Raw genomic sequence first — 13203 nt, 5'->3', positions numbered from 1 at the left:
ATCCTGCTTCTTTTATCACCGGAAAACCCAACTGGCATGATTTCGACAGCTCTCATATATTTATACCCTGGTAAAAAACACAGACACAGACATACACAGACAGAACCTTGTATACAGGCTTTATGGAGAAGAAATAATAGCTTATGATTATATACTGGGCTTTTGTTTTCTTTAGTGTTGCCAAAGAAAGGTTCATGCCACAAAGCAGCAACCAGAACATAATGTATCAATATTAACATCTGTAAGAAGAGATTTGCACCATTATTGTCAACTGCAATCCACAATGAGCTAACTGGCAGACACAAGCAGATCTCCCATTGAGAGAACAATCATCTGTTGCTTCAATGCTCAAAGGATCCCACAAATATGATTTGCAGAATTTTCAGAAAGCACCAGCTCTGGGATTTGATTGGGTTATGAATGTTTGTAAATGGATGAGGCTTGTTCTTTTTAAGTCATCGTTGAATACCCTGCTGAGACTTTGGAATACTCCAGCTGTTGTATGTCATGTTAACTCGAGGACACGTCAAGTGTTTGCAATATTACAATTTCTCTTTTGAAGTTAAATATACAGTATAATAATATTTCACAACCTCGCAGTTCTGTCATGGTGCTAAAAGTGTGGAAAACTGAACATACTGTTCTAATAATTAATATTCTGTAGTCAGTTTGGTGAAAGATTTTTCATAGTGGGTGTTAGAGCCATTTATACAATAGAGAAATATTTGTAAATAATTTATATTTTGTGTTATTTAATTTGCTAAGGACAATCAGGTCTGTAGTTTCTTTGTAGAATACTTAATAAGGACCAGTAACAACTGCCTCCTGCTTCTGATTGGTGAATATGTAGAACAAGTTATCTTTGCTTGTAGTCGATTTAGATGAAGCTATGAAGCCTGGAGAGCACGCCTTCTTTGCTAGTGTTGTAACGTGTTGTTACATGTTTCATTTTGTATTTTTGAAGGAGAAAGTTTTTCAGTTAACTGTTGAATGAAGAACATGGACTGAGTTTTATTGAAGCACGTGTAAACTATTTCAAGGTTCAAGGTTCAGCTTTATTGTCATACAATACAGGATTCCACAATGAAATGCAGCTGTAGCCCCCTCCATATTCAAAAAATTTAATTAGAATAGAATAAAACAATAAAATAGAACAAAGTATATAAAAGTAGCACTAATATAATAATAACTAAATACACATACATAACACACGTATACACAGAAAATATGTACAGTATGTGCAATATCAGTGTAATATGAGTAATATGCTTGGACTTTTTAGCGGGTATTTTCAAGAAATTGACAGCGCCACAAGTAGGGACACCAACATTGCGCCTTTGTGATACAAACTCCTTATTTTCTATTAAAAGGGGGACAAAAGAAAACACAAGCAGATGAATAAATAAGTGCAAGGAACCACAGCTATGAATCAAATCCTGGTGTACTCAAGTAGATTAAAGTCATTTTAAGACATGGTGTCTGTAAAATTGCTAGCTTCATCCATCTAGTAAAGTAATGCCTTTTGGTATTCAATCATAGGTCTGCTTTATTGAAATGTTATATAATGGCTCCATTTAAACATGGCAGAATCATTACGGATAGAGCTGAAATGTTCACGCAATATTCAGTACATGGTGTATGAGAGGGAACTGTAGCGCTGTGCTGGAAAATAATAATAAGAAGGAAGTCTTCTCAGATCTCTCACAAGTTGCATCACTGAGGGATTTTAAAACTTGTTTTGCAGTTGAATGGTTATCTCCATGGCTTAATTTATCATTAATATCATCATTTATAAAATAAAATGTAGAATTCTGCTGCTTATTTTATACAAGCAGTTACCAAGCTTAGTTTACAAGACGTAAGAGTCTATATCCCTGCTAGCCGCTGTGTGAGACTCCACTTGAGCTAAATGCTAACGCCAGCATGCTAACATGCTCACAATGACAATGCTAACATGCTGATGCTAAGCAGGTATAATGTTTACCATGTTCACCATCTTAGTTTAGCGTGTTAGCATGCTAACATTTGCTATTTAGCACACATAGCTGAGGCTGATGGGAATGCCATTAGTTTAAGTATTAAGTCATAAACCAAAGTATTGGACAAATTGAAATTTTGACCTGATTTTGACCTTGATGGCACTAGATGAAAAGTTAAGGGATCGCCAAATTGATTACAATTCATCCTGAGAGGGACATGCATGTGTGTATCAAATTTATTTGAAATCCATACAATAGTTGAAGAGACATTTTACTTTAAACCATAAATGTTAACCTCATGGTACCGCTAGAGGAAAAGTCAGAGGATCACCAAAGTCAGCAGGATTCATCCTCTTGGGACCATGAATGTCTTTACAAAATTTCATGACAATCCATTCAAATAATTGTTAAGATATTTCAGTCTGGACCAAAGTGCCACTAGCATGGCTAAAAATGGCAAAACGTTAGGTTGTGACTCATTCTATATGGTCTAAAGCTGAATGAAAAGCATTCTTCTACAGCATATTCATACTGTAAGCAGTTGGTATTAATGAAAGCTGAAAAAATTAGAGAGACTGATGGTCCAACAAGACGGATGGGTTTTCCCTCTTTTAGGGAAAAAAAACCCACTGAAAAAAGCATTTTTAATAAACCTATAACCACCATCGAAGACTACCTGAGATGGGCCACCATCTCAGGTAAAATGTCTCTGAAATAAAACATTAACCTTCAGGGAAAAAGAGCAGAGGTACTATTTCACGCAACAAATGCCATATCTTTCATGAGTGGGGTTATTGTGAAAGCCATCATCTACTAAACTGATCACGAGGCAAGATGCACCAGAATCTGTGTGGCTTTATTGCTGTAGCCTTAACATTAATGTGACAGCATTCGATTCAGACTTGAGCCACGTTGGAAGAAAATGTCAGCAGGTCTGACCTCGTCATATTGTTGTTGTGACTTTTACAAAAAAATGACTCGGGGAGCCAATTCAAACATGAGACATATGAAAAATTGCCACCACATGTAGCAATGAACACGTTAGCTTCTCAGAGTCACCCACTCAGTTCATGGCTCTAGACTTTCCAGGTCCACTGATGACGGCAGCAGTACTTGGCCCTTTCATTACCGTGACATAGAGGGAGGGGAGTGGTGCTTTAATCCCTGGAGAGAAAGTAAGGAAAGGGGAACAAGGGAGAAGAGACAGAGGAAGAGAATAGGAGAGGTAGTCTCAGTGGAACAACCTATGCCATGTGGGCCCCAGGTAATATATGACTCTTGTGGTTATTGCTATAATGAAGCAGGAAGCTGGTTGGGAGTGAGGCATATGCTTTCACTTCTATAGTCCAGTGGGGCCCCGAGAGCTCCAGCAAATGAGCCCAGAGATCCAGGAGGATGAAGTGGATAGTGTGGAACTGGGAAGGAGGGGGGACTGGCTGAAGCTGGATGAGGGATATTTTTGGTAGAGGAGCAGAGAGCAAGAGAGGAATAGGGGAAGGGAAGCTTAGAAGCTGTGTGTGTGTGATTAATGCCTCATTTATGTGCACAGACAAAATGGATGTTCCTGTCTCCCTTTATTTTATCCAGTCTGAGGCCACATTTGGCCACCTATCAGTGGCCGCACTGTCTTTACTGGAGCATGTGAACTGGTCGATAGTAGGGCTGTAGATATTTTCTATGGAAATTAGTCTGAATATACAGTATATTCCCAGTGCATATCTTTCTCCATGTAGAAATATAGCCTGTGAATAGGTAATTTATACACTACTGAATCATAATATCCACTTGGCAATTTTATCTTATTTTTGGTCAATGTATAATTATGTCCTCGAGCCTGAATGTAGGCGGATGGTGTGTGCCGCTTCCATAGGATTTTTATGGAAATGTCGTCATTACATACAACAAATTGAAAGCTTAGCCCTTTAATATACATTCTCTGATACAGTTTGCATCCAGATAGAAACATAACACTCTCATTTTATCACCTTTTAAGTTGATATAGTGAACTTGTCAGCAAACAGTTGCTTACACATCCAGCAGTGACAGAGTAACATTAGCATTCATTTGGAGCCGTGTTTCTGGCCACCTGATGAATATAAGTCCAGTATTCTCTCTCTTGTAGCTCTGTTTTTGGTCTCCACCGGCTCCTGAGGAAACATCTGGCTCTTTAGCTGCTAAATGCTCCACTATGTTCGCCAGCTAGTCTCTAACTGTGTCTGTCTGCTGTTTGGTGCTGAGCAGGTAGTGCAGAATGTGTTTTTGGTGCTTTTTTGCTGAAAACAGCTGCCTGCTGCAGCTGAAAACGATGCTATGAGAGCGGTGAGAGTGAACCAAAACAGTAAAGTTGTGGGCCGGACAGCTAAACAATGAGCTGAAACTCCCTATAAAGCTCTGTAAAGGCAAAGGGAGCTGCAGATTCAGGTGATAATTCTCTGTAGGTTCATCACTACGATCAACCCCTTTAACAATGTCCCATTGTTATTGTAAAAAATATCAATTATAGCTGCTTTAAGTGTTTTGACTGTCATTTTTGTAATGAGGACAGTCTCACCTCATCATATATGTCCATACTTTGATCTATTTTCAATAGTGCCTCGTTTTGTTGTTTTTATAGCATAATCTCGTTTAAAATCTCGTTTGCTCATGTACGATACACAGTGAGTACAGATATGATATTAGAGTGTCAGCGTGTTTGCCAGAGAAAACTGCACCAGACTCGACAGCATGATGTCAGCACAGTACACATCACAGGACTTTAATATCTTCCCAGTGTAAACACCAGTCTTCGGGCAGCTGGCAGGTGACTGGCACAGTCCGTCTGTGCATGTGTCGTCTGTTTGATCAAACAGGCAGTTTTGTCCACACATGCATTCTCACTCTGTGCGAATGTTCCTCTGTGCATTTTTTCTGGCAGCGTACGCACAGACGTGTGTTTGTGTGCGCGCCTGTGCATGTGGGAGTGCTTTTGGATCATCCTGTTAGACCAGCTAGGAAAAGAGTCATAGATTGGCTGAGGCTTTATCCCCCTCTCTCTTGAAACACAAGGGAAATAGCACCGTGGAGGAAGGGAACAGATGAAAATAGCTCAGTAGGCAATCGCTGACTCACAAGGCAATGCTGGGAGTCAGGAAGGCATCCATTCCAGTATACATCAAATCAACTAGCTGTTGTGTAACTCCCTCAGCAACCCGTAAATCAAACTGTTCTTGGTTTGCCTAGCTACGACTAGTGTGACTTTTGTGCACATGTCCCCTCTGTGGCTGCATAAAAAGAGGGCGGTGAGATCACAGGTGCCATTTATCACTTTGGACAGCATTGCCCGGAGTCTTTGGGGCAGGGGAGGCAGGACAAGGCCGGTTGGCTGTGCTGTAGTATGGTCAGCTAACTACCCAGCTCATTCATCTTGCCACTCAAGGAGCGTAAGCTGTCAAAGCTCATGTTTTTTTAAGTACTGTGAAATGGAACAAGAGCATGATCCAGACTCAAGTAAATCATAGTCTGATTAACATATCAGCTACCGTACATGCACGCACCTGTAGGGCCAAAAATTATATGTAGTTATTACAAAAGAGAGATGCTAAAAGATGATGATGGCATTGAACTTCTTAAGATTAAGGGGTATATCAGCTAGAGAAAATGTATATGTTTACATACACACAAATATCTTGGCTATGATCGGGGTTTTGGAGTATCCTGGTCATGTATTTGCATATGTAAACATCATATCTTGGTTTCAGAAACCTGGATAAGCTCTTATCCTGGTTTTGAGAAACTTGACTGTGTAAAAAACTTATCCAGATTTCTGATCACTGCCTCTTAAAGTCAGTAACACAAAAAATATGATATCAGCTGATGTAATGATGTTCTACGTGCTGAAACTAAAGTATATGGCTGACGCAGAGGATAAACTGTATTGTCTTCCATCACTGATCATTAGATGGAGAAGCTAAAGCCAGCAAAGGGGTAAATACAGCAGTGCGTCCAGGAAGCTAGAAACCAAACTGTTGAGGTAACCCACGCCGTACAGAAATGACAGATTTGCTGGACGTGAAGGAGTCAAAAACAGGCCTGCACTGCCACAGATGATCAGAAAACTGGATAATCTTTGTGTTGTGTTTTTCAGACTCAACGCAAATGTTTACCTCACATTATTCATGTAAATTTGACCACTAGACCAGTGGTTCCCAAAGTAGGTGGTGCAGCACCTCGGGTGCCTGAAGGAAGGGCCAAGGATGCCGAAAGATTTGTTCATTTTCACTGTACATTTTACTTACTCTTCACAACATACAAAAAATGGGACATTTACTTTAAAGCGGCTATAATTAATATTTTTATAATAACGAAGTATCAAATGAAAATATGAAAACTATGTGAAAGGGGTTGCTCGTAGTGATGAACCTACAGAGAGTTATCAGCTGAATCTGCAGCTCCTCTCGGCTTTACGGAGCTTTATAGTGAGTTTCGGTTGATTGTTTAGCTGTCCGGCCTACAACTTTTACTTTTCAGCGAAAAGGCTCTAAAAATCCATTGTACACGATCTGCTCAGCACTATGAGTTTACTAGGCACACAACAGTAAGAAATAGCGATGGTCAATGTGAAATGATGATACATCTCAGCCCTCAAGAGACACAAAATCTGAGTAAACACTGAAATCTAAATTCCATGACAAACAAATTTGTATGGAGCCATGGTTTAAAAATATTAAAAGACTAGACTGTTGTGCAGTTTGTGTTTATTGGCAACAATGTATCAACTGTATAGACATTAGCTAAAGCTAGCTAGCAACATATGCACCCACTGTGTGCTGTACTGTGTGTGTGTGACAGCTCAGCCTCTTGACTGATCTCAAAACTTACCAAGGACTCTAGTTCTTTCTGTTATTTTCCTCTCCTTTTGTTGGATTTTGTGCGCATTCATGAATTGGAGTCATAAGGCCTTGGGTTAAGGGTGAATTCTTTGCTCAGGTTGAAACATTTTCACATCGTGTCTTCACTTAACTTTGTGCCACCCAGGGCGAATTTGCATCTATTCACGTCCACTGCATCTCATCTTTGCCCCAACTTGATATGCAATCACACTGCCTCTAAAGGTCGCTTCGTCTTCAGTCTGAAAACTGAACTTTAGAATCATGAAACAGGAAGATGAATAATCAGGTTTCTCCCAAACATGATCAATACTAGTGTGCACATAAACATACCCAGTGTGATAAGTGGATAATTGTACCTACATCTGAAGTGATAAGACATAGTGAGGCACTGAGTCGTCTTTAAATTTCCCATGCGTCTCTCTGTACCCACTTTGCTTTTGAATATTTGACATTGTGTGTGCCAGCAATCCGACTGCTCTCAGTTGAATAATGCTTTGTTCTTTTTTGTTTGTTGCGAGTAGCTGCCTGCTTGATGTTTTTAGCACTGCTGCAGTAGTCCTGATAGTCGACCCCTGCCAGAATTATGAAAGGGTGTTTTTCTTTTTGGTAGGTACATTTAATTGAATGGAAACAATCTGGTGGTTCAATAATTAATAAGCAAACAACTGTCTGTGTCTGTCCTCAGGTTGAGGCTCTGAGTGATGCAGTCTCTGTTCGGTGGAGGGGAGTTGGGGCTGCTGGGAGGAGGCGGCGACGCAGGGGGCCTTAAAGAGGACGGATGTGGCAGTGTGGCGTGGCACTCCTCCACCCTGCCCCCGGACGATGTCTACTCAGCCTCCCACTTTGCCCTTATCTCCGCCTATCAGGACATCAAGACGAGGCTGGGCTGCCTGGAGCGAGAGAACAGCAGTATCAAGAGGAAGCTCAAGATCTATGAGATCAAGGTAAAGGGTTTTTATGCCGGATCACAAAGTCAATACTACGAGATTTTGGAAAACAAGTTATTATTGTTGTTTTGAACTGGAGACCTTCTGTGTGATACTAACAAGGATAGGCTAGTTTGTTTGTTTTTTTTTTGATTTATTGGAAGTCTTTCATAAGGGGAGTGTGCTGTCCACTCACCCTTAGCATTTTCCATTTTTATTGAGGCAGTGAGATTATACACAGAGATAAAAGCAAAGAAAGCTTTGGTGGGCTTTGATCCTCGACCAGCAGGGGAATAAACATCACTCCAAAGTGGGAAATTATTCTACTATATCTAGACAGAAGGCTACTGAAGTTTTAACTCATGTTTAAGTAAAAATAACACTGAACCCCATTTGTAACAACCGTAAGGAGACCTGGAAGCAACGGAGCAAACTGTTGTCAATAAGAGTTCCTGTTGTCTGGATTTTGCCCGCATTGTAATTGGATCTTAGTATGCAAATTATATAGGCAGAGCTGACAGACTAGTCAACAAACATGGCATGTGAAGAGATGCTGCAGTATGGGCATGTTATTTTTCCTTTGTTGAAGAAGTGGTTGCCTGTATATTTTTGTTGAGCTTGCTTAAGACAGCCGGAGTCAAGGGGTCAGTGTTAGGACTGCAACAGTTATCAGTTAATCTACAGATTATTTTCTTAATAAATCAATACATTTTGTCAGAAAAATGTCAGGAAATTGTGAAAAGTGCATGTTATAATTTCCCACAGCCCGAGGTGATGTATTAAAATAGCTTGTTTTATTCATATTACCGTTATAAATTAAATGAGAAAAACAGCAAATCGTCACATTTGAGAAAGTTGGAACCAGGAAATGTTTGGCTTTCTTGCTTTAAAAATTACTAAAACAATTAATCGGTTTTAAAAATAGAAGAAAAAGAAGAATTACTTTATCAATCTCTTTGGGGGAAATTACATTTTTTCACTCCATTATTATTATTATTATTATTTTTGTTTTACACGCCAAACTTTTGGGCCCAAAATACACACATGCACACACAGGGCCCATACACATGCAGCTGTTGGGGAGAGATGCGGGCTGCCACATCGTCAGGTGCCCCAAGCCGTTGCAGACTAATCAATGAATTGATCAGTAGTTGCAGCTCTAGTCAGTACAAACAAAGTGATTCCCCCCACACTTTTACAACATTGGAAGTGGCAGGCATGTAGTGACACACCATGAACTGAAAGTGATAAATCATCTCAACGTAATTACATTACTGTGAAGATAAGTCCCAACCAATGCATGACTCATCATGGACTGTGGACCAAACGTTTTTTAATTATTCTTCAAAATGCAGATTTGTTTCTTTATTGATTTTATCTAGGTTATTGGTTTAAACTTACTGACACTGACGATATTGGTTCGGGGACTACATGGTCATGTCAAAGGGCTGCACACAGTGTTCATAAAGGCTCATCCAGTAGGTCATGAGAGTTCAGATATTGGAAACTGAAAGAGTTTTGGATGTTGTTGGTTTTTTTTTTACTGTATGTCTCTCTTAGAATGTCTACCCTCATCCCAAAGAAAATGAGCTGTGCGAGTATTTTCCACTGTTCAAAATATTACTCTGGTCTAATATAAAAGAATATCAGCGGAGCTACTTGCCTTAAAGTCAGTGACATCGTAAATATTTGCTTGGTGGTGGAAATCAGACTGCTTTTCGGTTGGATGAGAGAGCAGGTGAAGCAGAAATCCACCTCCTAGCAGTAGCTGGGCCAACGAACAGTTACACAAGGGGAAGGTAGGGCGAATGAGCGGAAAGGAATAGCGTGGGCGGACAGAAAGTGAGGAAAAGTGGAAAAAATAAGTGGAAAGAGGGAGTTAAATGTGTGGAAGGATGCAGTGCAAGACAGAAATGGGATGAGAAATGAGGCAGTGAAAGGAGATAATAATGTAAAGAGCAAGGGGGAGATAAATTGCTGAAATTAAGAACAAAGGAGTATTAAAGAAAAAAAATCTTATTATTATCATCATTAATCTGTGGTTTTTTCCTTTACAATTGAATTACATGGTGATGAAGCTGTAATGTACCCACTTTCTGCTCTGCTTGGGCTGCCTAGATTTACTTCAGGTGCAAGAGGACTTTCAACAAGCTGTGCTGTTTACAGTGCTGGAGAGAGTAGTATCAATAGACAGGCACTTGTTTTTTCTCTGAGAATAGAGAGAACGAAATGCTTCAAATGACAAAACGTTATCAAAGAGGCTGCTGTACTTGAAATGCTGAGGAAGACAATTCCAAAAAGATGCAAGCTGTTGCTGCATTATGGTCTATGAGGGATACTGTTGGTGGGGAAACGGAAACTCTGAATCTTCTGTGATGCTGGAGTTGAACATCTGTGCAAACTGTAGCTCCAGAAAGCTTCGATTCTGGGAAACGTGCATCAAATGCGAATGATTAGTGTTGATGTTTTTAATATATTTTGATATATTTGTTGGATTTAGAAAGGTATTTTTATTTTTATTTTTTTTCCAGTAAAGAATGAGAGAGATAAAAATTGATGGAAAGGGTTAGACTTTGTCTTTCCTCTCCTGACATAAGTGTCAGTGAAGAAATCCCGCATCCTTTTAGTGAGAGCTGTTACTGAAGGCTGCAGGCTGCAACATCGCTGTTGACTTACTCACAAGTGGCAGTTTGTTCAGGACCCATTCCCAGAGAGACAGGTGTTGATTTTAGGAGTGCGGGTGCAGATGTTGGCTGTTTGGAGTGGGAGTTGTCACACCTGTGATTCTTTAAATACGGCATGTGCCTTTTTTTAGATTTGGATAATCAATCGAAACAATACTCAATATCACAATATTGACTCCTGAAATGTCCAAATCCCCAAGTGGAAAGACCTTTTGCCCAATTGCAAAAATCTGGATAATGTTCTGTTATTTAAGCTTTTTTCTTTTTCTTTTTTGAGGAGTGGTGAGTGTTGCTGCAGGCTTTCTCTAAATACAAGATGCCTGAGTACAGCTGCTGTAATGATGCAGATGTATGCTTCCTGCTGCTTTGAACATTGGTTGAAGTGTTCTCCAGTTTAGAGCTTGCGATGCTCTGCAGTGTCAGAATTCTTGGGCCCCCTGGGGGGGGGGGTTTGCCCATGTTGCGAACATTCACTGTTAAACTGAGCAGAGAGAGGTGTTCTGCTAAATGGAAAAAGGTTGTTTGCTCCTCAAATAGACATTGCATCAGTGGCAATGACTTCACACAGAAAATGAAAAGCCCTCCTTGCTTACGGTAGGCACTCTAAATGTAAATGTGTTCATTTAGGTTAAACCACACGCAGTTATATAACTTGTCTTGTGTGTTTCTATCACAGGATTCTGCTACCAAACAGTTTAGCTCTAGACAAGTTGTCTATTTCAAACATAAAACAGCAGTAAATCCAGTACAGCCCATAAACGCATATTCTAAAGAATTCTGATTACATCATCAGTCATATCTGCATAATTGTAGCTGCATATAATGCGATTATTTCTGCATAGTTTAAATGTTTTCATGTAATGCTGTTTCATCACAATTTCATCTCTGTTTCTGTGTTATGATATACAACAGTAAATATGTTTTCCCTCATGAATGATGAGTTGTAGTGAGGCAATAAGATGTGAATACGTTACCTCTTTTTTTCTTAGAGGAAAAGGCTGTTAATATTCTATATTTTTATTATTGTCAACAAACCCCATAAAAAGACCAAAACCAACAATAACTGATTCTACACTCAAGTATTGTCTGTGTAGCCAAAGTCTGATATATCATCTTCCTCTGTGCCAGAGAGCTCCATTGATGTCCAAAACCTATTAAAAACACATCAGTGAGCCACACTGTTGCACTGGGTGACATGTTCCTTCATTACCATGAACACACACACACACACACTGTAGTTTATTTTGACTCAATGCCACATACACCGTCCTGCTGCTGGAATCACTCACTGGCACTCCAGGTGTTCAGAAGAGACGTTAATGCAGGATGCTTAAAGAATAATAAAACGAGTTATTGACATAGTGCACAAGAGTAAGTTTGAAGAAAATGAAGAGCGTTTGGCGATTAGACCCCATTGTGACATCATATTTTAAGGGGGTAGTGATGCCGGGAGCTGTTCAAGAACATCCCCCCGATGGAGTGTAGACACTGGTGGTAGTGGTGAAAGGGTGCAGAACAATGGCTGCAGATCTGGATGGATGAGATGTGGAGCGAGACTTCTGATGGGCTCACTGGAAGGACCAAAAAGGAAGACTGGTTGTGATGAAAACCGGAGGTGAATGGGGTGGAGGAGCGTTGCATCGATCTGACACTGAAATGACAGCTGACAGCAGCAGAGAAAGGAACAGTTTTTATAAACTTTGACGGCAATGAGACGATTGGCTCACAGAGGTCGTGTCAAAATCAGATTGATTTCACTAAAAGAGTGAATGCCCTCCGTCAGCTGATTGAGTTGGAAGCGGTAACAGCCACAGACAGAGAGAAGGAGAGTAAATAATAAATAATAATAATAATAATAATAATAATAATAATAATAATAATGAGTATGTAAGCATAGTCAGTCTTTCAGATTTAACTTATGCTAAGCTTTATTAATACACATCTGAAAGTAGTCCCCAACAAATGCCCAATTTACTCCTGAGTAACGTTTGCTAAAACTACAGTGCCCAGTTGTTTTAGAAAATTAATGAGCCTTTATAAAAAATGAATGTTTATATTTGTGAGCTGTTTTTAAAGATTTACGTCTTCAGTAGAAACCAATGGGCATGGGGCTGAGTGCCACAGACAGGGTAGGTAAGTCAGAAAGTATCAAGAGACTAACACATTGTTGATTTTGGTCTTTTCATTTTCATTCATTTTTTTAAACAAAGGAGGCTGCTCACTACACTAAATTTATCTAAATGTAATCACTGCATCCAACATATTGTAAATTGCAGACAATATTCTCCACGTTTTTTATAACAATCCAATCTGCTGCAGTTCCAATATTTTGCAGGATGTTCAGTTGATTAAAAAATAGCACCCCATGTCGGCTAATCAGTGTCATTTTGAAAATGTCACAGTGGAGCGATGAGATGTGGCAGAGACAATCTGATACACAGTGTCTGAGATATCATGATTGGCATAAAACACTAAAACATTGTAGCACCCACTCTTGGGCCAATGAGTAATTTTGAAAAAGTATTTATCACTCTCCAGAGTTCTGTCAAGAAATATGAACAGATGGACAAACAAAGTAACTAATAGATGGATGGACAAACAGCAGCTGAGTCACAGAGCATCACCAGATGAAATTAGAAAGTATGATTAGCGACTTGCTATGTAAATTCACAGATTAGGAGAACTGAAAAATAAAATCTAGTTCATGAGAAAAAAAACATGACATTAGTTAAAACACCCTGGTCCT

The 13203-nt window shown here is 39.6% G+C and overlaps 1 protein-coding gene across 1 annotated transcript in view; it reads left to right on the top strand.

Annotated features, from left to right (window-relative positions):
* The window catches only part of tbkbp1 (TBK1 binding protein 1), a 59575-nt gene that overhangs the window by 20223 nt on the left and 26149 nt on the right, over window positions 1-13203 (top strand). The window contains exon 2 of the mRNA XM_044179049.1: window positions 7533-7791. Coding sequence (XP_044034984.1) covers window positions 7549-7791 — 243 coding nt within the window. The 5' untranslated portion in view covers window positions 7533-7548. The remainder of the gene's footprint in view (window positions 1-7532; window positions 7792-13203) is intronic.

Source organism: Siniperca chuatsi, linkage group LG20 (assembly GCF_020085105.1).
Source record: "Siniperca chuatsi isolate FFG_IHB_CAS linkage group LG20, ASM2008510v1, whole genome shotgun sequence".
Classification (NCBI taxonomy): Eukaryota; Metazoa; Chordata; class Actinopteri; order Centrarchiformes; family Sinipercidae; genus Siniperca; species Siniperca chuatsi.
The sequence above is the reverse complement of the archived record's forward strand: the minus strand, read 5'-3'. Positions and strand labels throughout refer to the sequence as shown.